This window comes from Aedes albopictus, chromosome 1 (assembly GCF_035046485.1).
Source record: "Aedes albopictus strain Foshan chromosome 1, AalbF5, whole genome shotgun sequence".
In the NCBI taxonomy this organism is placed as follows: domain Eukaryota; kingdom Metazoa; phylum Arthropoda; class Insecta; order Diptera; family Culicidae; genus Aedes; species Aedes albopictus.
This window is the reverse complement of record NC_085136.1, coordinates 300866443-300894393: the sequence shown is the minus strand read 5'-3', so window position 1 is coordinate 300894393 and position 27951 is coordinate 300866443. Positions and strand designations below refer to the sequence as shown.

The 27951-nt window shown below is 44.2% G+C and overlaps 1 protein-coding gene across 3 annotated transcripts; it reads left to right on the top strand.

Moving 5' to 3' along the window:
* Positions 1-27883, top strand: LOC109403594 (uncharacterized). 3 transcript variants are annotated; one of them, XM_062847046.1, is made up of 10 exons: positions 1-260; positions 770-1161; positions 18932-20500; positions 20565-21373; positions 21440-22414; positions 22488-22657; positions 22715-22796; positions 22861-23106; positions 23166-23657; positions 25848-27883. In XM_062847046.1, the coding sequence occupies exons 2-10, from the start codon at positions 903-905 to the stop codon at positions 27267-27269; spliced, it is 6024 nt and encodes a 2007-aa protein (XP_062703030.1). In that variant the 5' UTR covers positions 1-260; positions 770-902; the 3' UTR covers positions 27270-27883. The 3 variants fall into 3 exon arrangements, with proteins under 3 accessions (XP_062703030.1, XP_029730146.2, XP_062703029.1); XM_029874286.2 differs by having other exon boundaries at positions 765-1161; XM_062847045.1 differs by lacking the exon at positions 1-260 and adding an exon at positions 281-683 and having other exon boundaries at positions 765-1161.
* The last annotated feature ends 68 nt before the right edge of the window (positions 27884-27951 follow it).

The following is a 27951-nucleotide window of genomic DNA, read 5'->3' as shown; positions in this document are numbered from 1 at the left end:
CAAAGCGAGTGGTGAAAATCTTCGACCGAACTGTCAAAAGCGAACATCTGATTTTCTTCTTCTTCGACCGACCACCCCTTTTTCATCGCTGGTTTTGTTTTGTATCTGCACTGCACTGCTGCTGGCTAGCTGGCTGGGTGGAAGACGACGAACGACGGGAACCAACAGCAGAGGCAGACAAACAGGGACAAACCCAAAAGTCCCCATTTTCAGCTGTCAACTTTTTTCGCAGCAGGAAAGCGAAGTTGGTCTGCGGAGAGGTACGTATCCCGTAGGGAAAATCCGTATTCGGAATGTGAAACGGTGCCTTTTCGATTCTGGGTTGAGTGTGAAAATCGTGCGAAGTGTCCTCGCCGAAGGTGTGGAAATTGAAGGTGAAAATCGGAGGCTTTGTGTTGTGCCGTCATGGTTCAACAGAGGCTGGTGCTAGGGGGTGATGGAATAGGGGGCAGCTTGGCTGGTTATATCAGTGTTATCAATGAAAGATTACTCAATGGATTAAAAGCGACGCAGAGGAAACCTTCTGAGTCATTCTAAGAGGAAATTTAATTTGTAAACTTGAGATAATCTCAATACTTCGGTTTCCAACTCGTTTTCCTCCCTTGAAGCTGCCAGTGTACTGTCTTGAGTGATTGCGAGTTTTCCTCTATCAAGAAGAACAAGAATGCGAGAGAGTTTGTTCTGTAATGATTTTTCCTTCTAGAAACGTATGCCAACTATTTTGTAATCTCGAAGAAAATTGATATTTCTTTCTCTATTTTCAGAACAGTGATTGATTCGACGTGAAAAGTGGTGCCTTGCCCTGCTGTAACAGTGACGATAAAGAAATAAAAGGACCCCGTACTGGGAGGGGGTGGAGGACCACCAATCACACAAAGAACAACATCAACAACAAGAACAGGATGGCATCGCTCAAGGATTGGGACATTATCAAACTGAGCACACTGATTACGAATGTGGATGCCAAGTTATCGGCAAGCACACGGACCGATCGGGATTATCAGGTCCTGTGCCTGGTGCGACGGAACGATCAGATTCTGTTCCGGTACATCGATGGGAGCGGGGAGGTGCACCTGATGCTGCTGTGCTGGTTTGCCGAGAATCAAAAGTGCATTCAGGACGTGTGCTTCGATAGTAGCGAGCAGTGGCTGCTGGTTTTCTGTGAGTATTTGGAGCTTATATTGAACAGTGTTTTTTACAGTCCCTTGACTTAAAATAAGGTTTTTTAACGAAAAAGTGTTGAAATTAACCAATGATATTGGAAAGTATTAATTGAGGCCTTGCTAAGAGTGTCTGATCTATCTTTCTAGAAAATTTCTAGATTTAATCTAGAATTTCTTTCGTGGGATTTTCTGTAATTGCTCCCAGAGTTCCTCGTGAGATTTTTCACGGAGTTCTTCCTGCGTTATTCCCAAATTTCCGTAAAATTTCTTTCAGGATTTATCCCGAGCCACGAAAGTTTCTTTCAGAATATCTCTCGGATGTGGTCGCGGATTTTCTCCAAAAGTTTTTCTCAGAATTCTTCTTGGCGGCTTTTCGTCATTCCTTTCAAAAGATCTTCACGGAATTTCTCCCAGAATCAATACAGGAGTCATTTCTGCTACAGGAGTTTCTCCAGAAAGTAAAACTCCTCCAACGACTTCTTAAGAAGTCCTTTTGCGAATTTTCTGAAGTTATTCCTCACGGGTTTTAAAACGTGAACGGAATTAAAAGGTACGAAACTGATTACACTTATTCGAAGAGGGTATTCTGCTTAGAGGGTTCGAAAAATCGGTACAAGATTATTTCAAAATAGCCAATCCTAGGGAAGGTAGTTTTGGACTGCCAAATGGACCCCAAGTTGATAGACCTAGAAGACTTCCGCGATTCTCAAGCAGCGTTTTATTATCTGTTACTCCTGATGGAATTACCTGAAAACTACGAGTCAATGATCATGGAATTGGAAGCATCGGGAACCAGGATAACAGCGGATGCGGTCAAAGTTAAAATACTTCAAGATGTGAAGGTCGCAAATATTCCTAAATCCATGTGGATCAGATGGTGCATTCGTGAGTAATTTCCAGAAGAAATCGCCGAAAAATTGTAATTGTAATTTATTAATTATACGAAAGCATGGCAGTTATTGAACTATAAATCAGGTCAAGGAAAAACAAATAGCATTGTAAATGGTTACATTGGAAGATTACTAGTAGCTACAGTTTCTGTTCGATTATTCAATCGTAAAGAGATTTTACTGCACGTTTGAAAGCGTCAAGTGTTGCTTGTTGCTTAATTTCCGGGGGAAGCTAGTTCCAGTGTTGTATCCCGTAGACCAGCAGGCTCTTCTTTTCCGTCGTTGTGTGTGCCGGTAACAAGAAAGTTCGTGCGCGCTGCATCTGTCCGCGTTGTAGGTGTTGGAGAATGTACGGTGGAAGTGTTTTGTCCCAAGCTTGGCGGAAGAAGCAGTATACTCGGTGTCTGTAGTTGTCGGGCAGGTCGTGCCCAAGTATTGCCCTGCGCACATGAGCCGTAGTGTCGAACCGTCTCATCTTGAAAACGAACCTAATAGACGATTTGAAACAACGATGTAGTCTCTCCAGGACAAATTAAGCTTCGAGTGCTTTAAGTGCAAACGAATAGGGCATTTTGCGTCGGAATGCTGTCTGAGAAGCGTGAACGAAGATCAGGGTCCTGGACCACACCGTAAGAAGAACCCGAGGAGTGTTGCTTCCACCTTCACTGTCAGTGTGAATCGTTCGAAGAACAGAGGACGTTGGATTTTTGTCTCTAGTGCCACCGTTCACATGTGCCGTGATCCGAGCTGTATCGTTAATGGCAGAGAAACGTCGCAAGCTATATCAAGGTGCCAAACAATGCTGAAGTTCCTGTAGTTACTGTTATGCTGGAAGCTAAAGTTGATGGTAGTTCATGTGAAACTTCGCTTTCGGTTCTTTGTGTCCCAGATTTGGCCATAAACTTATTATCGGTAAGCCAGATTTGCAAGAAGGGCCATGAAGTAGTAGTCTTCACAAGCGATGAATGCAAGGTGTTCAACGTTCAGACGAATGAGTTGTTTGCAGTGGGATCTCAACCAAACGGACTCTACAATGTGGAGACGGCAACCGTCCGGCTACGGCGTGTGTGGCAAGTAACGGATGGGCGGCTTGGTCACATGAGCTTCGGCAACATGAAGCGTTTACGTGACTGGCGTAGACTACACCTATAAAGGCCATCGAAAGGAAGAAGAGCGACATAAAATTTATATATTTATATTTATATTTAATATCGGAGTTGGTCTACTCCGATCTTTGCGGCCCTATGGAGACAATATCGATTGGAGGAAGCAAATACTTTCTTACGTTCATTGATGATGCCAGCAGGAAGACATTTGTATATTTTTTGGAGTCGAAGAAAGAAATTCTGACTGCCCTTCAAGATTTCAAAGCATTCGTTGAGACGCAAACCGGTAAGAAACTGAAGCGAACCATGGAAATGAGTAATTTCGAGAGCTACGTCCAGGAAAGTGGCATTGCCCACGAAACAACGGTACCCTACAATCCAAAACAAAATGGTTGAACAGAAAAGATTAACCGATCGATAGTGAAGCGAGCTAGGGCTTTGTTGTCCGACGCGGGATTGATTAAACGGGGCATTTGGGCAGAAGCTGTAAGTACTGCAGTTTACCTTATAAATAAGTACATCCACCAAAGGAGTCACCGTTACGCCAGAGGAGAAGTTCACTCAAGGACAACCGGATTTGTCACACCCGCGAGCGTTCGACGCGAAAGCGATGGCATATGTACCGAAGATGAGGCGACAGACATGGGATAAGAAATCCCAAGCATGTTTGTTCGTTAGATATGCGGAAAATTCCAAGGGTTATCGACTGTACGACCCGCAAACTGGTAAGATCAAGGGTAAGATTTTCATCAGCAGAGATGTGATCATCACAGATGAAAATGTTAGCAGTAGCGAACGTGGTCAAGGAGAAACAGTTGAAGCGAATCAAATGGAGTTGTTCACTCTATATGTAGAGGATTCAAACCCGAATGTTGAAGTAGCGATTAATCGAGACGATGAAAGTGAAGATGGAAGCGTAGACGGTTATGAGTTGACCGTCAATGAACTTGAAACAACCGTTGTGGAGCACAAGGTACTCCTGCTTCTGAACCGGTTAACTACGAATCCAGGGGCCATGCAGTTCGTCAAAAATAGTAAATTTTCAAGCCATTTATGCAAGCAATTCAACAAGACCGGGCAAAAGGAAGGGTATTGTGGATGCTTCTCCAAAATTTCAACATCAGAACTTACATCCGGCTTCTCACCGAATACCACTAGATAAAAGAAGAGAAGCGGGAAACACCCAGGTAGCCATTCAGTTCAGTCCAACCGCATTTTTTCGGTCAACGCAGTAGCAGCACCAAGTCGTTCTTAAATACGTCACTGCTTTCATCAACGACAAGCCGGCCCACCTGCAGCTGGACTGTGGTTCGGACATCACGATCGTCTACGTTTAAACGTGGAAGAAGCTTGAATCACCAATCACCAATCCATCTCGCGAATAGAGTTTCAAACGCGTTGCATGATCTTGGATCCTCGTCTACCGTTGAAGTATTGGGTCGAGGCTGGTCAACACGGCCAACTATCTGCAAAACCGTTTACCCACCAAGCTGTTGCAGAAGATCCTGTTCGAAATGTGGATTGGGGAGAAACCGGAACTAAGTCACCTAAAGATTTTTGGATCGCCGGCGTATGTGTTGAATCCCCAATAGAAGAAATCGAAGTTAGAAGCGAAATCAAGGAAGCTGCTGTTCGTCGGGTATTACCAGCAACACAAGGTATTCAGCTTCATGGACCTCGAGAACGAAAAGCTGACTGTAAGCCGCGACGCTATGTTCCTGACCAGTGTTGCAAAAATTCAATTCATTCATTTGAACACTAACCAACCAATCTGTTCAGTCATTTTTCCTTCTAGTTATGTTCAAAACGATTTCATTCAATCAGAGCACCTATCAAATGAGAAGCGAATCCTTGTCAATTGAATAAATTGTCACTCGAATGAGTAGCTGAACTCGAAACACGAAAAACCCCGCAAAATTCCGCCAGACGGAAAAAATGTCGAATGTCGGGTCAAAGTCGGGTCAATTTTTATCGAATGTTGGGCCACTGTTGGACCAACATCGATCAACTATTGGGTCCAAGTTGGGTTTGGTGGCCAAAATAAAAATAGGTGAATGATAGGTTGATGTCGGGTTTGACGTCATCAACGATGGTAAAAACTTTGAACCTACAACACCACACATTTATGCTTCCTAGCTGGGGCTCAATTGAATGATGTGTGCCTTGATTGAGGCTGGAGCTGGTGTCAATTGAATGATCAGAGGCTATTCAATTGATATTCCGATAGTAAATGGAAAAATGAGTGGTTACCATTCTCAAGTTCAGCTTTAAATGTCGGTTGATACTGACACTTCGCACCACTGTTCCTGACACTGAAGGAGGTTCGGGCAACCGAACTTCATGAGGAAAGCATCATTGATAATCCGTTCAAAACCACTGAACCTGCCAAAGTTGATGACGTTCCCGAAGTTACAGTAAACGACCATGACGAGGACAGCGGTTCCAGCAAAGAGGACCAGTTGCCAAGCTAACGACGATTCGCACCGTTTTGAGTATCGCTGCCCGTCGGAATCTCTTCGTGCACCATGTGGATATCAATACGGCATACCTGCATGGTGAATTATTCGAGACGATATTCATGAAGCAGCCTGCAGGTTTCACCTGCATCACCGGATCCAAAAGTGAGGTCTGCCTTTCGCGGAAAAGCCTGTTCGGAAGGAAGACATTCATTTTGCTTCCCGTGTACGACATGTTGGTTGTAATCCAAGACGAAGACGAATACCGAAGAGTTCGTAATCATTTGCAACGAATCTTCAAGATAATGTGTCTCGGGACCACTACAGGGCTGTTACAAAATTGTCGATTTGAAAACCGCAAAATCCGCGCCAAGCCATTTGAAATCCGCGCCGAGGTCATCAAATCCGCGCCAGTACAAAAACATATGATATTGATGACTCAAGCTCATAAAAAGCCTGAATTTTTCAATTTTTCGAGCATGTTTTTTGTTGCACTTTTGATGAAGATCATTTCTAATGTTAAACCCGATTTTAACTATTATTAATCCATGCAACTTCCACATCAACCAAGAAATGTTGAAAACAGGAAAGTTTTTTTAAATCAAATTGGAATAAAAAGTTTCGAATAAATAGTTCTTTGATTGCTGGCCAATCAGGGTGACTACTATTTTACGAGAATGGGATTTCCTGTTCCCTGAAATAGTTCCAAAATGGAGATTTTTTTTGAAATAATTATAACCAACATTATTGTAGAAATCCTGCTATAAAATCTGTAGTCAGTCTCAGAAGATTGTTCGAGAGAACTACAAGAAAATTTTCAGATTTTTTGTGAAGATACAAATTGAGTAATTGATTTTAGCGTAATCCATGGATTAAATAAATCACCAATTCCAAAAGGAATTAAACCTAAGGGTGATATTTATTAGAAACATTTCATAAAAAATGTCAGGCAAATGTTCTCACCTTTGAGCAAAAGGTAGGGTAACCAATATAATTTGGACCCCCATATATTTTGGACCCCCTGTGTCTTTTGATCACAACTTACACAGGTTTAATGATGAGATGACGGTAACTTTTAGGATCATTCGCTAAATAAGATCGCTCTGCACGGGCAGCAATCATTTCCTCACTGGAAATATCCTTATTTGCCTTGAAATTATTTTTTGCCAATCTCGTCATCCGAGCGAGTGTCGCATCATGTTTACAAAAAGAGATTGCGGTGCTGAGGAATCTTGCAGATGTAAACAAAAACGTTTATCATTCTAGCGCATTAAATACGCAAAGTTCGTCTAATCAGCCTTTGTCAATCAAGTTATTAGGATGTGGTCCAGCATATTCAAGCGGAAAATTCTTCCAAAATAGTTTCAAACGAGTTTAAACACCGGGTGTCCAAAATATATACTGAAGAGGGTCCAAAATATATTGGGGTGTCCAAAACAGTGAAAACTGATGCTTCAAAAATCAGTTATTTTCATCAAATTTTCAGCCAGAAATGATCTTGTGGGTATTTTTAACGGACAATAGAGACTTTTACGAACATACTAACATCATCATTATGTGTAAATACCCTCTGAATCTGTTTGATTTTGAATGAAATTCAAACCAATGTCCTCTAGGGGTCCAAAATTCAACCGTTACCCTATGTAGAGAAGTATTAATTTATTAGAAATTTAAGATAAGAGTTTCTGTCCATACCACGACCTTGGAAATTCAGTAAAGATTTCAGCAAGAATGTCCTGCATAGGATTTCAAAAGCTTCATGTTTTCATGTAAAAAAAATCCTCTACAATTCTACCAGAAACCCTTTATTAACTGTGCTTGCTACTCCCCTCTCAACGAATGCTCCGATTGGAAATCAAAGATAATTTTTACCATGACAACAGAAGTTTATTTTTAGGATAATTCTACCAGAGTTTTTAACAAAAACCGATTCGACAACAGATCTACAAGCAACAGAGTCAACTAAAAAACCTTTGATTTTCTATACGAGATTCTTCTAATTTAATCAAAAGTTTATCCAAAATTTGCAAATTCCATGAAAAACAGATTTCAGAATTACCAAGAAACTCTAGGAATTTATGCAGAAATCTTGCCATGATTCAGTGTTTTTCGAACCTCAGACATTACTAAATAGGTTCCGTCCAAAAATTCTATCCAAAAATTTAGCCGGGTTAAGACAGATATGACTTCAAGAGGTTGACTACGAAATTCAGAAGAGGAACTTCTCTGTTTTCAAAAATTGAGCGTTTAGTGCAGTGCAACTTATTTAGCACTCCAAGCAAGCGACTAGTAACATCATTTTTACTCAATCACAAAATTCATAACTCCAACATGGAAATGTTCTTTTTTTATTCTGATTGTGTTGAGCTACATGTCTACATATTTGATGTAAGTGCATTTGAAAACCATTTCCGCAAAAACCGCGCCGAAATTATCAAAAACGCGCCAAATCCGCGCGAAACGCAAAAACCGCGAAAAACGCAAAATCCGCGCCACCTGTAACAGCCCTGCCACTATCAAATTGCCTGGGAGTCCGGATCCAGCAAACACAAACCGATGAGTTCCTGCTGGACCAGAGCGCGTACACCGAAGAGTAGCAGCGAGGTTCGGACAAGACAAAGCGAAGCCGTTGCATATCCCAATGGACCCCGGATACCCGAATATGCAGCAAGTGGAGGAGAACTCGATGTACCGAAGAGAAACTTTTTAAAGCCTTGTAGGTGTTTTACTGTAAATTGGGATAAATACAACGCCCGATAGTGCGATAAGAGCGTCTACTCTGGGGTGTAAGCTAATTGGACAGAGGCCAAGCGGACTCTGCGGTATTTGTATACAACCGCGAACTTGAAGCTAAGACTGGGGGACCACTTGAAGCTTACGTAGACGGCTGGACAGCCAGGAAGCAAAAGTGTGTGACAATCTCGTCAACCGAAGCGGAGTATGTTGTTTTATCCGAAGCAAGTCGGGAGTTACTCTGGTTGCACAAATTGATGAACGATGTAGGTGTAGGAGTAGGAGAGATTGTCGACCAGCTCATTGGTCTTCAGCACTTCGGGCTTGAGGAGTAGTGATGGACTATTACGAAGCACAGAGAACATACATCCAAGCTAGACAAAGATTCTCTCGAAAGCTGTGTAAGGAATCAATTTTTAGCGTTGAGAACACTAGCGTCACCTATGCAGCAAGTTGCTACAATCAGTGGTGTATGCATATCGAGTGACTCCGTAGCTTGAAGGAATAGAAGCACCCGTCTAGCGAGTTGGGAATCGTGAGTTTGAGTCTCACCGGAGTACGTGGATTTCTTCTCATAATTCAAATCTCAATTTGTTCATAGAGCACATGTTTCTGTTGTGCACAGCAAGCATTTTAAGCAGTGTAATTTCCACATGGCTTGGTAAGCCAAAGCAAAATCATGAAACCGACCCGTCGAGAGTCCGACGGCACACTAATTGTCATACCAATAAGTGATTGGGAGACGGTAGCCGAAGCTCATGACAATTAAAAATAATTTCCTTTGACATATGTACATGCAGGCCCGAATTAAGAATTGTGGGGACCTGGGGCCGGAGTGGATGTGGAGGTCCCTCGGAGATATTAATGCGCCGATCAAAATAGTTTTTCTTTGTTTTTGAACAGTAGGGTCTTGTACCATTTGGGCAGGTGTACCTATTTTGGGGGTGGAAGCTCAGGTAAAATATTATCTCCTGGGCGCCCATAAAAAACACCACCCCCGCACACTGGGGCAGGATTGAAAATACACGGAAAAAACCTCTAGCTCGTCGAGATGTCGAGATACGCACTTGGTGTCTTCAGAGAAAATATTTCTATGAACAAGGTCGATATTCTGAACGGTAGCATATTTTTCTTACGTTATTCGCATAAAAGTCCTATAAGTCATTTTGGCCATCTTTCATTTTAGCGGTATGGTGTCTTCGGCAAAGTTGTTCGGTTATTTATGATAAAAAAGTTTGCCGAAGACGTCAAATTTCCAAAGCCTACTGTTCTTGAGATATTAGTCGTTTTATTAAATACCTACCTAAAATCGAGTTTTTTCATTAAATAACGTTTGTAAACAAATTTAATGTCCGTTTTCGAGTTATAATAATGAAAAATACTAAAATAAAACATATGTAAAATAAATTAATTGGAAAAACCAAAATATGCATTGATTTTTCATAGAAAGTTCCTGAAAATCACGCAAAATGTATATAGGACGTTCTTGCAGTCGGGCAAGTTCGGGCAAGTTTTTTCATCGGCGATCACCTAAAAAATGCATAAGTTTTCATGCAAATTTTTTTCACCGATATGATATTTGATGATTTTTTTAAATAGCGTTCAAAGTTTACTGTTTTGTGTGAATTAGTACAACATTTTTGCACATATTTTACCGTGTTGTATGTTGCCAAGTGAACCATGAGAAGTATAAATGCAATCTAGTTACAGGTTTAGTCATTTTTAAGCGCCAAACAAATTGTAAAACACAAAAATGTCCTAAAGACGCCATTTAGCCTTGGTTTTATCATTATCTTATATAATTTTATTTAATAGAAATATTTTTAGTGTGTTCAATGATCTAAAAACTCACTTTTATTGGCGTTTCGGACATTTTTGTGTTTTACAATTTGTTTGGAGCTTAAATATGACTAAACCTGTAACTAGATTGCATTTATACTTCTCATGGTTCACTTGGCAACATACAACATGATAAAATATGTACAAAAATGTTGTAATAATTCACACAAAACAGTAAACTTTGAACGCTATTTAAAAAAAATCATCAAATATCATGTCGGTGAAAAAAATTTACATGAAAGCTTATGCATTTTTTAGGTGATCGCCGATGAAAAAACATGCCCGAACTTGCCCGACTGCAAGAACGTCCTATATACATTTTGCGTGATTTTCAGGAACTTTCTATGAAAAATCAATGCATGTTTTGTTTTTTCCTACTAATTTATTTTACATATGTTTTATTTTAGCATTTTTCATTATTATAACTCGAAAACGGACATTAAATTTGTTTACAAACGTAATTTAACGAAAAAACTCGATTTTAGGTAGGTATTTTATAAAACGACTAATATCTCAAGAACAGTAGGCTTTGGAAATTTGACGTTCTCGGCAAACTTTTTTATCATAAATAGCCGAACAACTTTGCCGAAGACACCATACCGCTAAAATGAAAGATGGCCAAAATGACTTATAGGACTTTTATGCGAATATCGTAAGAAAAATATGCTACCGTTCAGAATATTCACCTTGTTCATAGAAATATTTTCTCTGAAGACACCAAGTGCGTATCTCAACATCTCGACGAGCTAGAGGTTTTTTCCGTGTATTTTCAATCCTGCCCCAGTGTGCCCCGGCGAAGACTGGCGCTCGAGCCTAGCTATTTAGCACTGTAGTTGGAGGAAATGCCAATGCAGAACCCGTAGCTTCCGGGAAGGTAAGCCCAGCTCCCTGGGTTAGTGGGTTGGTGTCAGGCCCTGCGAGCCAGCCGTAAAAAAGACTAGCACCGGAAAATCAACAAGAGAAGAATGCGAACCGATACCAATGGCGACGACCACAGCTACGAAAAGGGACTTGCGATTGGAAGCTCGGTACGTGGAACTGCAGATCTCTCAACTTCATCGGGAGCGCCCGCATACTCGCCGATGTACTGAAGGACCGCGGGTTCGGAATCGTAGCGCTGCAGGAGGTGTGTTGGACAGCATCTATGGTGCGAACGTTTAGAGGTAATCATACCATCTACCAGAGTTGCGGCAACACACGTGAGCTGGGAACAGCTTTTATAGTGATGGGCGACATGCAGAGGCGCGTGATCGGTTGGTGGCCGATCGACGAAAGAATATGCAGGTTGAGGATCAAGGGCCGATTCTTCAACATTAGCATACTAAACGTGCACAGCCCTCACTCCGGAAGCACTGATGATGACAAAGACGCATTTTACGCGCAGCTCGAACGCGAGTACGACCGCTGCCCAAACCACGACGTCAAGATCATCATAGGGGATCTAAACGCTCAGGTAGGCCAGGAGGAGGAATTCAGACCGACGATTGGAAAGTTCAGCGCCTTCTTCCAGCACAGCCTCCCGTATCGTTACACCTGGAGATCACCACAACAAACGGAATCGCAAATCGACCACGTTCTAATTGATGGACGGCACTTCTCCGATATTATCGACGTCAGGACCTATCGTGGCGCTAATATCGACTCTGATCACTACCTGGTGATGGTTAAACCACAGACAAACAGACGTAACACTCTGATAATTCCCATCGTACTTCGATTCAACGATCTTTTTCAAAATTTTATAGTTGGCCAACTACCTACCTGTGGCGCTCACATCGTTTTTGTTCGAGTTTGACGTTTGCTCACTACCGCCACCTAGTTGATGGTCGGCCAAACTTAGTCATTTTAGCATTGGGCGAATATGTTTCCGTGACTATGATTTGAATCGAAAAATGTTAGAAGTGTTACGTATGTTTGTCTGTGGTTAAACTGTGCCCAAAACTCTTCGTTATTAACAACGTACATCACCGGCGGCCGCCCCGGTACGATCTAGAGCGACTGAAGCAACCGGATGTCGCCACCGCATACGCGCAGAATCTCGAGGCAGCGTTGTCGGACGAGGGTGTGCTCGATGTGGCCCCTCTAGAGGACTGCTGGAGTACGGTGAAAGCAGCCATCAACAACGCAGCCGAGAGCACTATCGGGTACGTAGAACGGAGTCGACGAAACGATTGGTTCTGGAGGAGAAGGATGCAGCGCGGGCGGTAATGCTGCAGCATGGAACCCGACAGAATGTGGAGCGATACAGACAGAAGCGGAAGCAGCAGACCCGTCTCTTCCGGGAGAAAAGCGCCGCCTGGAAGAAGCGGAGTGCGAGGAAATGGAACTGCTGTGCCGTTCACAGGAAACACGCAAGTTCTACCAGAAGCTCAACGCATCCCGCAAAGGCTATGTGCCGCAAGCCGAAATCTGCAGGGATAAGGACGGGAGCCTCCTGACGGACAAACGTGAGGTGATCGAAAGGTGGAAGCAGCACTTCGACGAGCACCTGAATGGCGAAGAGAATGTAGGCACGGAGGACCAAGGCAGCGGAGGAAATAACTATGTTGGTGCAGCAGAGGACGGGAACGAACCAACTCCCACGCTGAGGGAAGTTAAGGATGCCATCCACCAGCTCAAAAACAACAAAACGGCTGGTAAGGACGGTATCGCAGCAGAACTCATCAAGATGGGCCCGGAAAAGTTGGCCACCTGTCTGCACCAGTTAGTAGTCAAGATCTGGGAAACCGAACAGCTACCGGAGGAGTGGAAGCAAGGGATAATCTGTCCCATCCACAAGAAAGGCGACAAATTAATGTGTGAGAACTTTCGAGCGATCACCATTTTGAATGCCGCCTACAAAGTGCTATCTCAGATCATCTTCCGTCGTCTTTCACCTAAAGTAAATGAGTTCGTGGGAAGTTACCAAGCCGGTTTCATCGACGGCCGGTCGACAACGGACCAGATCTTCACCGTACGGCAAATCCTCCAGAAATGCCGTGAATACCAGGTCCCAACGCATCACCTGTTCATCGACTTCAAAGCGGCATACGACAGTATCGATCGCACAGAGCTATGGAAAATTATGGACGAGAACAGCTTTCCCGGGAAGCTGACTAGACTGATAAGAGCAACGATGGACGGTGTGCAGAACAGCGTAAGGATTTCGGGTGAACTATCCAGTTCATTTGAATCTCGACGGGGACTACGACAAGGTGATGGACTTTCCTGCCTACTATTCAACATCGCCCTGGAAAGTGTTATGCGACGAGCCGGGCTCAACAGCCGGGGTACGATCTTCACGAAATCCAGCCAATTTGTCTGTTTTGCGGATGACATGGATATTATTGCTAGAACATTTGGAACGGTGGCAGAACAGTACACCCGCCTGAAACGTGAAGCAGCAAAGGTCGGACTGGTGGTGAATGCGGCTAAGACAAAGTACATCAGGGTGTTGACTACCTGGAAAAACCTGGAAAGTCAGGGAAAGTCAGGGAATTTATTTTTGGACCTGGAAAATCAGGGAAAGTCAGGGAATTTTGTTGATGGTCAGGGAATTTTTTCACGATAATCATAAAACGATGTATTTTAGTTATACATATTCCTACAGTAATGGAATTTGAAAAACTAGCTAAATTGTTTCTTTAAACTGTTACATCCATGATTCTGATTTACGATAACATCAATGTATGAACTTCATCCTGAGTTTTGTAGTATTCAGTTAACAAAATGTTGTTCTGAATTTTATCATGAAGACTTATTTCATGTAAAAATTACAAGTCCGGTTTAAAATTAGCAAAAAAGCAAGAAATTAAAAGTACATCACACTGTACCAAATGTAATGTTTGGTGAATTTTCGACCGATTCTTTGGTGATATCGTTTTGAAATGCCTCATACTTGCATTTTGATGGGTTTCTAATAAATTTATTGGCGAGTTCAGTTTTGAGATGCCCAGAAATTTGTTGCACAGACCTATGATGATTTTTATTATCTTTTAGTAATAACACTAGTTTACAGCATTTTTGAACTCGGTAAGCTGATGATCATTTTTGGTGTAGAATCATGCCCTGAGTTCGAAAACGCGAAGGAAAAAAATTACAGTAGAGCGCCTTTTTTTTCGACTTTCCATACAAGGTTGATGATTTGAAAACGATTTTTGTTCTATTTTTAAGCAAAGTCGCTCGCTTTACATATCTCATTCTCCGTAATCAATGCTCCGATTGAGCTGAATTTTTTACTGTAACTCGCCTATATATAATATGTCAAATAAACGTTGAGAAAGAATTTTTAAAATGTTTTTTTTCTCATTGAAAAAAATACAAATCTTCATATATTTTTGGAAATTTTGCTAAAGTTTAAGGAGATCGTCTCCAAAACTCGCCAATATCTTGAATTTCATCAATCTGACGCGAAACCTGCATTCAGATGATCGATTTGTATTACAAAAATAACACCCCTGTAATTTTTTGATATGTTTCATAACAATATTTCTTCTTTTGAATGCGGGCAAAAGATATTTTTTATGTTTGCCCCAACCCATCATAAACCCTTTTTAAAAGACTATGATTTTTTAAGAAAAACGCCTGTAACTTTTGAACCAAAAGAGATAACGACCATCTCAGCGCACGAAACGACGCGTCAAATGCTCTACAAATGTTTCTTAGGCGACTTTGATGAAAAATCAAAACTGAAAAAGTTAACGCCAGAAAACCGGTTTTTCTTGAACCACCCTAAGCTTATTCAGAAAAATACCTCTAGATCAGTCAATTTTAAAGCTACATGAAAAGTGTCTTCAGCTTCTTCTTCTTCTTCTTCTTCTTTGCGTAACGTCCTCACTGGGACAAAGCCTGCTTCTCAGCTTAGTGTTCTATGAGCACTTCCACAGTTATTAACTGAGAGCTTCCTCTGCCAATGACCAGTTTGCATGTGTATATCGTGTGGCAGGCACGAAGATACTCTATGCCCAAGGAAGTCAAGGAAATTTCCTTTACGAAAAGATCCTGGACCGACCGGGAATCGAACCCGTCACCCTCAGCATGGTCATGCTGAATACCCGTGCGTTTACCGCCTCGGCTATATGGGCCCAATAAAAAAGTGTCTTCAGCACACTTGCTCAAAATTAATAGATCTACAATAGGCCTGCCCAGCTTTTCAAAAATGTTCTCTGATTCTTAAGTCCACCCCCATATTTTGATTGGCATCCTAAAAGAAGTAACTGGTCAAAATTTCAGCCAAATCCGTTGAAATTAAGAGGTGCATCAAATCAATTTTGTGTTTTTCGACTATTTTTGAACTTCAAAAAATCATAACTACACTAAAACATGTCAAAACCTAATTCTTTCGGCAGAAATTGAAAGCTATACTTGTTTGCTACAACTTCTCCGAACAACGTGTGCCAATAAAATTGAAGGAAACATGTGTAATTATCACATTTGTAATCAGAAAAACCTTAAAAAGTTGATTTTTTGATAGATTTCGTTCTGGAACACCCTAATATACTTAATAAGTTGGATTTTTCAAAACGGCATCATATTCTCCAATGTTTTTTGGTTATTTGCTTCTTTGACACCAATGCTGTAGGAGTTGAGTAAAAATTACTAAAATTCGTGAAAGTCAAACGTGGCCTAAAAACTAGCTTTTTGGAGGCAATCACGTTGTGGCGCGAAATTGTACTGAACGTAGTAGCTTTGCTTCCTAGTAGTTTGCCTTGGCTACCCCCTACCACGGGTGATAACAAACAAGCGCGATGACAGGTGTTGGCTATCATATCAGTGCTGACGCGATGCCACTGATTGCACCCGAAAAGCTAGTTTTTAGGCCACATTTAGCTTTCACGAATTTTAGTAATTTTTGCTCAACTCCTACAGCATTGGTGCCAAAGAATCAAATAACCAAAAAACATTGGAGAATATGATGCCGTTTTGAAAAATCCAACTTATTACGTATATTAGGGTATTCCAGAACAAAATCTATCAAAAAATCAACTTTTTAAGGTTTTTCTGATTACAAATGTGATAATTACACATGTTTCCTTCAATTTTATTGGCACACGTTGTTCGGAGAAGTTGTAGCAAACAAGTATAGCTTTCAATTTCTGCCGAAAGAATTAGGTTTTGACATGTTTTAGTGTAGTTATGATTTTTTGAAGTTCAAAAATAGTCGAAAAACACAAAATTGATTTGATGCACCTCTTAATTTTAATGGATTTGGCTGAAATTTTGACCAGTTGCTTCTTTTAGGATGCCAATCAAAATATGGGGGTGGACTTGAGAATCAGAGAACATTTTTGAAAAGCTGGACAGGCCTAATCTACAACTATCCCAAAGAATGTATACGGTTATTCTTGCAAATAAAAAAGTTTGGTTACCAATTTCTTTGAAAATATGGACCACCCTTATTTTCATGCACATTTTAAAGAGAGCATTATTATTAGGAACAACTTTGTAGAAGACCATATTTGCCCAAAAACTCACTTGAAGGCGTTAAATGCATCTTTCCTAGTAAATCTGGTTCGTGGACCACTGTGCATTTTGGCAGACTTCTTAGAGAATTTCCATGTAAAGTTACATCATTCATGAAGGTCTTTTTGACAAATAAGAAAAATTTATAAACTGCGTTTAGATATTTCCAGTACATTTCTGATACATCAGTATCAGAAATAATATTGCAGAATTTTTCGATGAATTTCTTGCTGAAGGATTTTTGTAGAGTGCTTTAAATATACATACATGCAAAATTCGCGACAAAATTGCAGCCATCTGGAGTAGCTCATAGAGTAGTTCTAACTAATAAAACAAAATCAAGATGTCATCCTAATGATGTTCTGGGGGTATGTCTTTCAAATATCCTAGTTGTAATTTTATCATTTTAAAAGAATTGTTTGTTGGAAGGGATTTTCATCTAAATTACGGAGTTTTTGGTGGACGTGTTAAATGGTATTTACAAAACAGCATATCAGATAGAAGAATTCTGAAGAAATACTGCCAATTGCCTTGAATCTATTGGGGAAAAAATCTGGTTCAGTTTACTTGTTTTTTTCTTTCTATTTTTGCAATCCTAGAAAAACCAGGAAAATTCGGAGAATTTTATTTTATCTCATGAGCAGACACCCTTAAGCTTTGATTTACATAACCTGGAATTTTCATTGAAGGTGACTGGAAAGTCAGGGAAAGTCAGGGAATTTGATTTTCAAAATTAAGTCGACACCCTGTACATGCTGGTAGGTGGGACTGAGCGAGACAGGACAAGCCTTGGCAGCAATGTTATGATAGACGGGGATACTTTCGAGGTGGTAGAAGAATTCGTCTACCTCGGTTCCTTGTTAACGGCTGACAATAACGTGAGCCGTGAAATACGAAGGCGCATCATCAGTGGAAGTCGTGCCTACTATGGGCTCCAGAAGAAACTGCGGTCAAAAAAGATTCACCCCCGCACCAAATGTACCATGTACAAGACGTTAATAAGACCGGTGGTTCTCTACGGACACGAGACATGGACGATGCTCGAGGAGGACCTGCAAGCACTCGGAGTTTTCGAGCGACGGGTGCTAAGGACGATCTTCGGTGGCGTGCAGGAGAACGGTGTGTGGCGGAGAAGGATGAACCACGAGCTCGGTGCACTTTACGGCGAACCCAGCATCCAGAAAGTGACCAAAACCGGAAGGATACGGTGGGCAGGGCATGTTACAAGAATGCCGGACAACAACCCTGCAAAGTTGGTGTTTGCTAACCATCCGGTTGGTACAAGAAGGCGTGGAGCGCAGAGAGCACGATGGGCGGACCAGGTGGAGCGTGATCTGGCGAGTGTTGGGCGTGACCGAGAATGGAGAGCTGCAGCTGCAAATCGAGTATTATGGCGGCAAATTGTTGATTCAGTATTATCATGAATTTGATGTTAACTAAATAAATGAATGAATGAACCTATTTTGGGCACTTGCCACTATAACTAAGCCAATTTCAAACCGATTGATTTGAAATTTTGTATAGAGTTAGGCACGTACCGTATCTAACTCTGTACAAGAAATCAAATCAATCGGTTTGAAATTGACTTAGTTATAGCGGCAAGTGCCCAAAATAGGTACAGCTGTCCAAATGGTACAATACCCTATTTGAGAAAAATGAAAACAAAATTAAAGTTTAGCAAGCAAAAACGGTTTTTGTGGGGCCACTAAAATGCGGGGTCCGGCCCCGCACATGTGCACAATAGTGTATGTTTTAGATGTTTATCTAATCCCATCCGAAAGAGGACACGTAAGAGTATTTTGTACGCCGAATCCACACACTCTAATCTGTGCCCTACAACACTACCAAAAAACCTCACTCGTCGTACACAGCGCGCGTGCGGTGCAGTTTCAACTGCTTGATGGCGCGCATCCTGAAAGGCTAAGGACCTTCCTAACCTCATCCAGTGTTGATGTTTCCGCTATATTAATCCTGTTCATTGGTGCATCTTCAATTTCACCGTTCAACAACTTTCAAAGTGTTCCTCCCACCTGGCTGCACCCATGGTTTTGTATATATGCTTCTCGGTCATTGCACATGACGGGCACAGGCGCAGTTTTGTGCCGCGCGTCATTGACAGTTGCATAAAACTTCCGCATATCGTTCCTGTCCATGATTTCTGCACGTCAGCAATCACAAGCTCTTTGTGATGCCGTTTGTTACTACGGTGAATTCGTTTCTCTACCGCTATTCTTTTAGATAATTCTACAGTGTTTGATATTTCTTTGAAGTTTAATGCAAATCTTACCTTTGATCTCTTACAGGTTACGACAACACGCTACACATCGTCCCGGCTCTTTCCATCTGCGACAAATCGGCCCAGGTAGAGCCCACCTTCAATCGGGATGAGATCACATCCTTCATCGTACCGTTCATCGGTCCCCACGAATGTCCCAATCCACAAACCTGCCCCAACAATTCGCACAACGTGTCGTCCTCGACCGTTCAGTCGCACCGTTCGTCGATCGCGTCGGAAGCGAGCACCAGATCTAGCATATCGGGTTCGGAACTTGGGTTGAAAAGGTCCGAGTCAATGCACACAACGCACAAAATCGACGAGATCTTCTCGCTGAATAGCATCTACAGTCAGCTTCAGGGAGGCGCGGAGCAGTCGACTACCTCGCAGGATCACCCGATCACTCCGATCGCGATGAAGACCATCGAGAACTTTTTCGCCGAAGGAAGGGACGACAAAGCAGGAGGGATAGATACCAAGGCATCCACTCCGCAAGAGTGCTTCAGCCACACGATCAGCTCCAGTATTGAATCGACGGTGTCCGGATCGTGTCCCTATCCGACGTGTTGTAGTTGGTGGGAAACCTTGACTAACGAACCGCGAGCGATTCTGGGGTATTCGGATGGATCGATTTGCGTGGTGGCGTTGACGCCGAATTGCCCATTCCTGGGGAATACGAACTGCGAGCGGGGGTCCATTGAAAAGTTGATCATTTGTCAGGATAACAGTATGGAGACGATCAGTCTGATGATAAATACCTCGACCCGGGAGCAGTGGAAGCTGCTGCTGGAGCAGAAGTCCATTAAGTACACGTTTCCAGGGGATATCTCTCCGAGTTCTAGTCAAGAGTTGAAGGCGGAGATGTTGAAGTCTTTGGGAGAGGGGGGAGAGAAGCCGGATTCGGCCGTGTTGGAGGACTGGCAGATTGTGCTTTCGCTACCGAAGGAGGGATCGGGAGGGGAACAGACAGCGGACAGTGGCGGAGAAAAAGGCTCCCCGAGTGGGTCCGAACCGCAGTCCAGTGACGACTTTGAGAAGGTTGAAGGTGAGGGTTCTACGGAGGATGGAAAAACGGATCAACAGGGAGCGTTGCCAAAATTGTTTCCCGCTGCCAGGGCAAGACTTATGTCCTTGAGGGACCTTGGAGCGAAGAAGATCGGAACTTTGAAGCTTAAGCTCTCGGAAAGTCGTATCAAAGCCAAAGAAAAAGAAAGGATCAAGGAGCAAGCGGCGAACTTGGCCGTAATGGAACTTCCCGGGATGTACCCGGAGATTCTAACTACACCGGCTGGGCCGTACTTTGTAGTTCAGTACTTGAACGGAAAATACTTGCTGAGTGCGCTGCACTCGTATTCGGACACCCTGTCGGTTCACAGCATGGACATCAGCTTGATTCCGTTGCACATCTTCAAAGTGCCGAAACAGTGTCGATCGACGGTTCTGACCAGGAACGTCATCTACGTAACGCATCATCTTAGTCTGGGGTCGGAGAGAACTACGGAGAGCACAAATTCATCGCCGGATGCCAACCCGGAGGCAGTCGGCGAGCTTACGGATCAACCTCGGCGGAATACGGACAGTAGCATCGAGAATCTAGGTAATGTAATGTTCATTGAATTGAGTGGAAGTGTTTTAATTTGTTTTATTGATGGCCACCACAGGTAGCAGCCGAAGTCAGACGCAGGACGAGGATGTATCAACGGAGACTACCAATTCGGGAACGGTGAACGCCGTATCGGTAGTGAGCTGCCAAATAGCTGCGGTCAAGATGGGAGACGACTGTGACTTCAACGATCACGCCATGCTAGGGTTGTTCCAATTTCCGGACGAGAAGATCTTGGAAATTCATCGGATTAGTCCGTTGGGAGATGGTAGCGAAACCAAAGATCCGGACGATCTGCGATTCAACGCCCAGGACGAACCCGGTGATGTCCGATCCATCTTCCAGAAGTCCACGGTTTCCAACTATCTGAAGATGCAGCGTAATCTTCGGATGGACAAGAAGCTGGAGACCCATGAAAGTCAGGTGATGATCGGCGAGTTTCCTAGGGTGGAATTCGACAGGGCGGTGATCGTCACGGACAAAAACCTGTACCAGCTAGAGCTGAACGATACGGCACGGAACTTGTTCCTGAAGTTGGCGCACAAATCCTTGTGGGCAGCTTGTGAGGACTTCTGCACCACTTTTGGGCTTCCGCTGGCAACCTGTGTGGAATACGCGGGGGATGTTCTGCTGAAGCGGAGAAAGATCACCGAAGCCTTGATGACCTACAACGTGGCCCGGCTTTCACCGATGAAGACAGCCCTCAAGCTGGCCAGCGTAAACGAGAACGTAGCGCTGATGAAGCTGTGCTCGATGGCGCTACGTAATTCACACATCATCAACAGTCAGTACGTGATGCACGATGTGATGCGCATCCTGGTGGACGAGGCCCACCTGGGGAATGTGGTTTACGATTCGCTGATGAATGTAAGTTTTAGGAATGATTTACATCGAGACGCCATCGTAAGTTTATTCTGTTTTTATCGTTTCCAGCTTAATGCCAAGGTCTCCCTGAAGCCAATCAACGCCGGTGCCCAGTGCAGCGACTTCTCCTATGAAAACGATGACGTCTCGTGGGATGTTCAGATCTCAACCACGGCCCAGTTTCATCTTTCCAATCTGATGCTTCTGACCCTGTGCGAACGATGCGTTCAGGATAAAAACTATATCCCGTTGTGGAACTTTATTGTTACCAATAGCAAATACCACACCAGTCTGGCTTGCATTGTCCTCGCTCACGGGAAGCTGTATTCCTCAGTGGTCCTGTTGGCAATGGTCCGCGGTACTTGTCTGGACGTGTTTAGCTGTCTGATCGGTATCTGGGAGCAACTGGCCGACCAACCTGCGGAAATTAACGCCTATGTCTACAATCTCTCCAACGAGCTTTTCATGGAAAGTTTAATCTACCTGCAGGAATACACCATGGAGTACTTCGAGATGATCCGCAAGTGCTTGGAGAAGTTCGACATCAACGTCCTGGAGCGGCTCATCCGCCAGCTGAACCCGTTCCATCCGATCTACAGGCCACTGATGCACAAACTGTCCAATCACGACAGTAGTTCCGGTCGGGAACTGGACAAACACCTCCTACTGTTCTGCAAATCCCTCATTGAGACCTTCCTGGCCGTTTCGATCCGCTCGCAAATGCTCAAAATGCACAACAGTAGTTTCCTGAACGCGCTGAAACACGTTCGGGTCCACTACGACGAAAAACCGGTCGAGATGCGCCTGAAGCAGTACTCTCCCTTGTCGGCTGGGTTCTCGCACGCTGGATGTGTAATGAATCGGATTGCCTATCTGTGGGGTTCCAACGGGGTCAACTGTGCGCTCAGTAGGACTTCACTTCAGGGTGATCCTCTGGCACCGAACGGTTCTCCGCCGACGGCGTTCTTCCTGAAGCAGTTGGACCTGGAGGTGCTGGCGGTGCAGTGCGGACGGTTGCATACGCTTCTGTTGACCAGCAATGGGGTGAGTTTCGCGTTTAACGATGGGCAACGATTGATTTAGATTTAGACTGGAATAAGAACAACTTTGTTTACAGGTTTATTCGATGGGTGCCAACAACCTGGGCCAGTTGGGCATCGGGAACCATGTGCTGAACGCCTTACAGCCAATGTTTGTGCAATCCCTGGATGGGAAGAACATAACGCACATTTGCACCGGACAGTACCATAATGCCGTCGTGGCCAACGGATTGATGTACACTTGGGGGTAGGTGCCTCTCCGCATATCTTTTTGATGTTTGTGTTCTATGCTCAATTCTTCCAGATGGGGTATCTTCGGTCAACTGGGACACGGATCCGTTGCAGATTGTCCCAAGCCTAAGGTCGTGGACTTTTTCCGCAAAAAGGTTTGTTCTTGAACTTGACAGTAATGAATCGAGATCCTCATATTCCATATTTTCTTTGAAACAGAACATACAACAGATTGCTCTGGGTCACGCCCACACCTTGGTTCTCTGTCGACAGGATTGCAACACCAAAAATGTCCTGTACGTGTTCGGGTCCAACCACTACGGCCAGTTGGGGTTGGGCCAGGAGGACAAGTTCAACTTCACCGTCGATACGCGCAACGGCAAATCGTTTGTCCTGTCGTTGATCCCTCGTCGAGTGGATTTCGACGAGGAGGTCCTCCTCATCAACACCAAGCTGTTTGTTAACGTGAGTCTCATTTTCATTTTCTATCTACTCTCAATCTAAAACTCAAACCTCCCCCACAGTTGGTCCTCACCAAGAGCAACAACCTGTACACTTGGGGTGCATCGCCGCAGGCTCTCCGTCTGGCGAATCAAGCTCGCAAGCGGGCAAAGTCATCGCACAAATGTCGACCGAACGTGATGGCGCAATCTGCCCCGGCGGGCCCATCAACCAGTCCAGCTTCAGCTCCAGCTGCGGATCGGGAAGCCAAGCCGGACGGTGCGGAACCGGAAGCGCCGAAATCGCCGAACGCCCCCGAGGAACCGAAAGAAGAGCAACAACCAAAGACGAGCGAAGAGGAACAACAACCGATCGAAGCGGCGGTAGTGGAGGAGCCACCGAAGACACCGGACGGTGGTCCCATTCCGGATATCAAAATTGAAGATACCTGTGCCGGGGAAGAGTCAAAGACACCCGACGGCGATGAGAAAGCAGCCACTCCGGGAGAGGAGTTTGCCGAGCATCTGTTTCCCTGTTTGGTCGATACGACGCTCGTACAGGATGATATCGTGCGGGTAAGTTTGCTATGGGGTGCTGGAATAAGCTGGGGTAGTCACACATTATTTGAGACCTACTATATGAACTACTGTATGAACTGTCGTGCCGGGAGTTGAATGGTGCTGGGATATGGGTCGTCCTGTTGGATAAACAAGATGTGATAGTTGAAAGCAGTTTTACGACGAACAACGGCGTAGTAGATCAACCCATGTAAGTATACTCAAGAACAACATCACCTTGGCCTGTGGCTACGTCAAATTTCTGTCGACTTCCTTTAGTTCCTTATTGAGGCAGCGCCGCCTCTGGGCCTGCCTCAGCATCTGATGCCGTTCGTGGTTCATTCGCCTTCTCCAAGTTCCGCCTTTCATCTGCACTCCGCCTTAGATGTTACGCAACACCTTCCGTTCGAAAACTCCAAGGGCGTGTTAGTCCTCTGCACATTGAGTCCATGTTTCGTGCCCATCGAGGACCACCGGTCTAATATGCATTTTGTAGATAGTTAACTTCGTATGACGGCGAACTTTGTTCGACCGTAGAGTTCTGCGGAGTCCAAAGTAAGCTCGGCTTCGTGCCACAATGCGTCTCTGATTTTCTCTGCTGATGTCGTCGGCGGTCACCAATGAGCCCAAGTACCATCCCAAAGCGCCAAACTTCATCCTTTAGTAGGATGTACGTTTCCACTATCGTCTCAAATTTGTGAGCAAAAATATCACTACCATTAGCGAAACCAGGCAGCTGAACGGACTTCGTGAAAATCGTTCCACTCGTGTTTATCTCCGCTCTCCTTATTACACCTTCTAAAATGTGATGTTAACCCTAAAAGGGATACCTGGGGTCCATTGGACCCCAGGCGCCTTTCAGAGCTCGTCTTTGATGGAACATACTCAGCGAGGTGACGAAACTGAGGCCATGAAGGTATCCCTTTTAGGGTTAAACAGCAAGCACGAAAGACCATCACCTTGCTGTAACCCTCTACGAGATTCGAAGGGATTCGAGAATGTCCCTGATACTCGAACTGAGCACATCACTTAATCCTTCGTCGTCGCCTTGATCAATCGAATCAGTTTATCCGGGAATCCGTATTCGTGCATGATCTGACATAGCTGGTCTCGATCGTTTGTATCATACGTTAAAATCGATGAACAATTGATGTGTGAGCACGTTGTATTCGCGGCATTTTTGCAACACAAGGCGGATGGCAAACATGTGGTCCGTTGTAGCGCGTTCACCCTTGAATCCAGCCTGATATTGTCCCACGAACTCTCTTACAATCGGTGATAGACGGCGGCATAGAATTTGAGAGAGTATCACGTAGGCAGCGTTCATTAGTGGGATCGCGCGATAGTTCCCGCCAACCATCTTGTCACCCTTTTTGAAGATGGAACACACGATACCTTCTATCCACTCCTCCGGTAATACTTCCTACTTCCAAATCTTGGTAATGACCCAGTGTAGTGCTCTCACCAGTGCTTCTCCACCGTGTTTTAGTAACTCGCTTGGTAGTTGATCTGCTCCAGCGGCTTTGTTGTTTTTCAACCGGCTAACCTCCTCTTCAATCTCTTTGAGGTTAGAGGCTGAAAATCTTTCGTCCTGCGCACGTGCTCCTAGATCTGTTACCACGCCACCTTCGGTGCTTGCAACGCCATTGAGGTGCTTATCGTAATGCTGCAGTCACTTGTCGATCACTTCACGCTCACCCGTGAGAAGATTTCCGTGATTCTTTCGACACATGTCGGCTTGTGGCACAAAGCCTCTGCGGGAACGGTTCAGCTTCTCGTAGAACTTTCGTGTGTCCTTTGCGCGGTACCAGCTGTTCCATCGCTTCACGATATCGTTCTTCCTGGTGGTGCCTATTTCTACAGAAGACTGAGTTCTACCTGTTCCGCGTCTGTCTATAACGTGTCTTATTCGCTCTCGTACGGTGTTGCAACATTTTCGCCCATGCTGCATTTTTCTTGTTTTTCAACCGTTCGCATTCGCCGTCGTACCAGTCGTTTCTGTGATCTATTGATGGCGTAGGCATCTATTGATGAAGATCTACAGCCGCTGAGTGTTCTCCATTGATACACACCAGGTTTCACTGGCATACAGCAGTGCAGTTGAAAATTGGGATCTTGATGCATCGACTAATCCGACAAATCATAAACAGAACTTTCTTCTAATTTCTTCACCAAAGACTAGTTTCACCTTATTCTTTCCATCTTCAGATCTCCAGCGGTCTGTACCACTTCGCCCTGGTCACGTCACGATCGCACATCTACACCTGGGGCAAAAACATTGAGCGGCAGCTGGGCCGGGAAGGCGGTCGCAACGAAGTCCTAATCCCAACCAAGCTGGACACCGTTGCGGGAGTTGAATACGTAGAGTGCGGTGCCGATTTCACCCTTATCATGACCGAGGATGGCGTGGTAAAATCCTGGGGCAACAACAACATGGGCCAATGTGCCAAGGAGATCAACCAGGAACGTAGTGGCGTTCCGGGGAAGCTGGTGAGGCTGCCGATCTCCAACCGGTTGGTGCGAATTCCGGACAGTTCGCAGTTCATCGAACTGCCGCACGAGATCAAGCTACCTCCCAGCGATGGAAGTCACGAACCGGGCCACCAGATGCTGCGGCTGATCAAATCGATGCCCAAGTTCCGGCGGAACTTTGTGGTGAAGAGCAGTTTGGAGAAGATCATTAGCAATAATATATCAACAATCAGCTCCAGTTTGAACGATGTTAGCAATACGACCGAGATGGACGATTTTGTCGGAGAGTTGAAAACGGCGTTCGACTGCCGGATTCAGAACCAGAACGCTAGTACGATGTCCTCGCTGCAGTCGGTGTCGTACGCTACGTCACCTACGTCGATGGCTATCGACGACGACGAGGATGACGAAGGTTTGGAAGATATGGACCAAGATGAGGGAAGCTCGGAATCGTCGCGGATTTTCAACGAACGCCATCTGCTGAGCAACGATTTCATCCATTACTGTTTGTACATTTTCCACGGGCTGTATAGCCAGGACAACATCCTGGAGTTGACCAAGCGCTGTAACGAGTACCACATTCGGATGATGATGTTGAACTACGATTACGTGGAGGCGTTCCACCTGATTCTGGAGCTTTTGTCCGGATCGCTGTCCTCGTCGGCCTCCCCGGTCACAGTCGCCAAAACCACCATGAACTTGGTCAAAATCTTCGAATACTTCACCAAAGACTCCAACATCATCCCGATGGATACGGCCAACTTCAAGTACTTTATATACGAGCTGTTCATGTTCTTCATCAAGCACAATATCAACCTGGACGTCCTGGAGGAGTACTTCCTGCGTAATCTGGAGTACTACCTGGTTCAGCTGGCCTTCGTTCTGTACTTCAGCAATACCAACAATATCTCGGCGGGCCTCCGAGGCAACGTGGACAGCGAAACGCTGGAAATGGAGCGCCGTCTGCTGGACAAGTTCAACAACAATGGTAACAACCTGCTGGCGGCGGCGGAAGCTTTCGGGCCGAGCTCGCCACAATCCGCGGGCAAGGTGGTGCGGAAGCTGGAAAACACCGACACCATCAGCAAAGCCCTGTCGACCAAGTTCAGCGTGATGCTGTGCCAGAAGCTGATGGAATACTTTGACCGGTTCAAATGACTGCAGATTTTCGATGACGCGGAGGACGACGAAGACGAGAACCGGCGCGAACGGTCCCGTTAGATTTCTATATTTTCTAGTTTTTGTTTTGTATTGTGCAAACCGAGTCAAAGTTTTTCGATTTTATTTATTGATAACATTGTAAATCAAAGTACTTACCGAGACATCACACTTTTCGTGTTGTGTAGATAGCTTTTTATAGGTTTTTTTTATATATTGATATACCTCTAGGGAATAGCTTGCTTATTATATATTTATTGAGCAAAATATTGTGCGTGTGATGTTGTATTCTCCTAAATCAATTGTTAGCGATATTTATTGACGATAATAATAATATATTCGATCGATCTGTTTGATACAAAGGTCTGAAACTAAAGCTGTGTGCGCGTGAGAGCAAAAAAAAAACACAAAATCGGAGGAAGGTAGTCGGTTTAGTTTCAGTGAAGTTTCGTGGAACAAAATGAAAGACTGAAAATTTTACCGGACTGACGACCACTACTAACGAATGAACTAACATCACTAACTGTCTAGGAAACTATCTTTTTTACGTGCACTGAAGCAGTTTAGCCCAGTGGGAAATAATGATAATTAGAGTTCTTACGCTTTGAAGTATACATGCTTACAGGTTTTGTACGAATTTATTAATTTAAATGAAAATCCTATTTTCTCAAAAACGATTTAG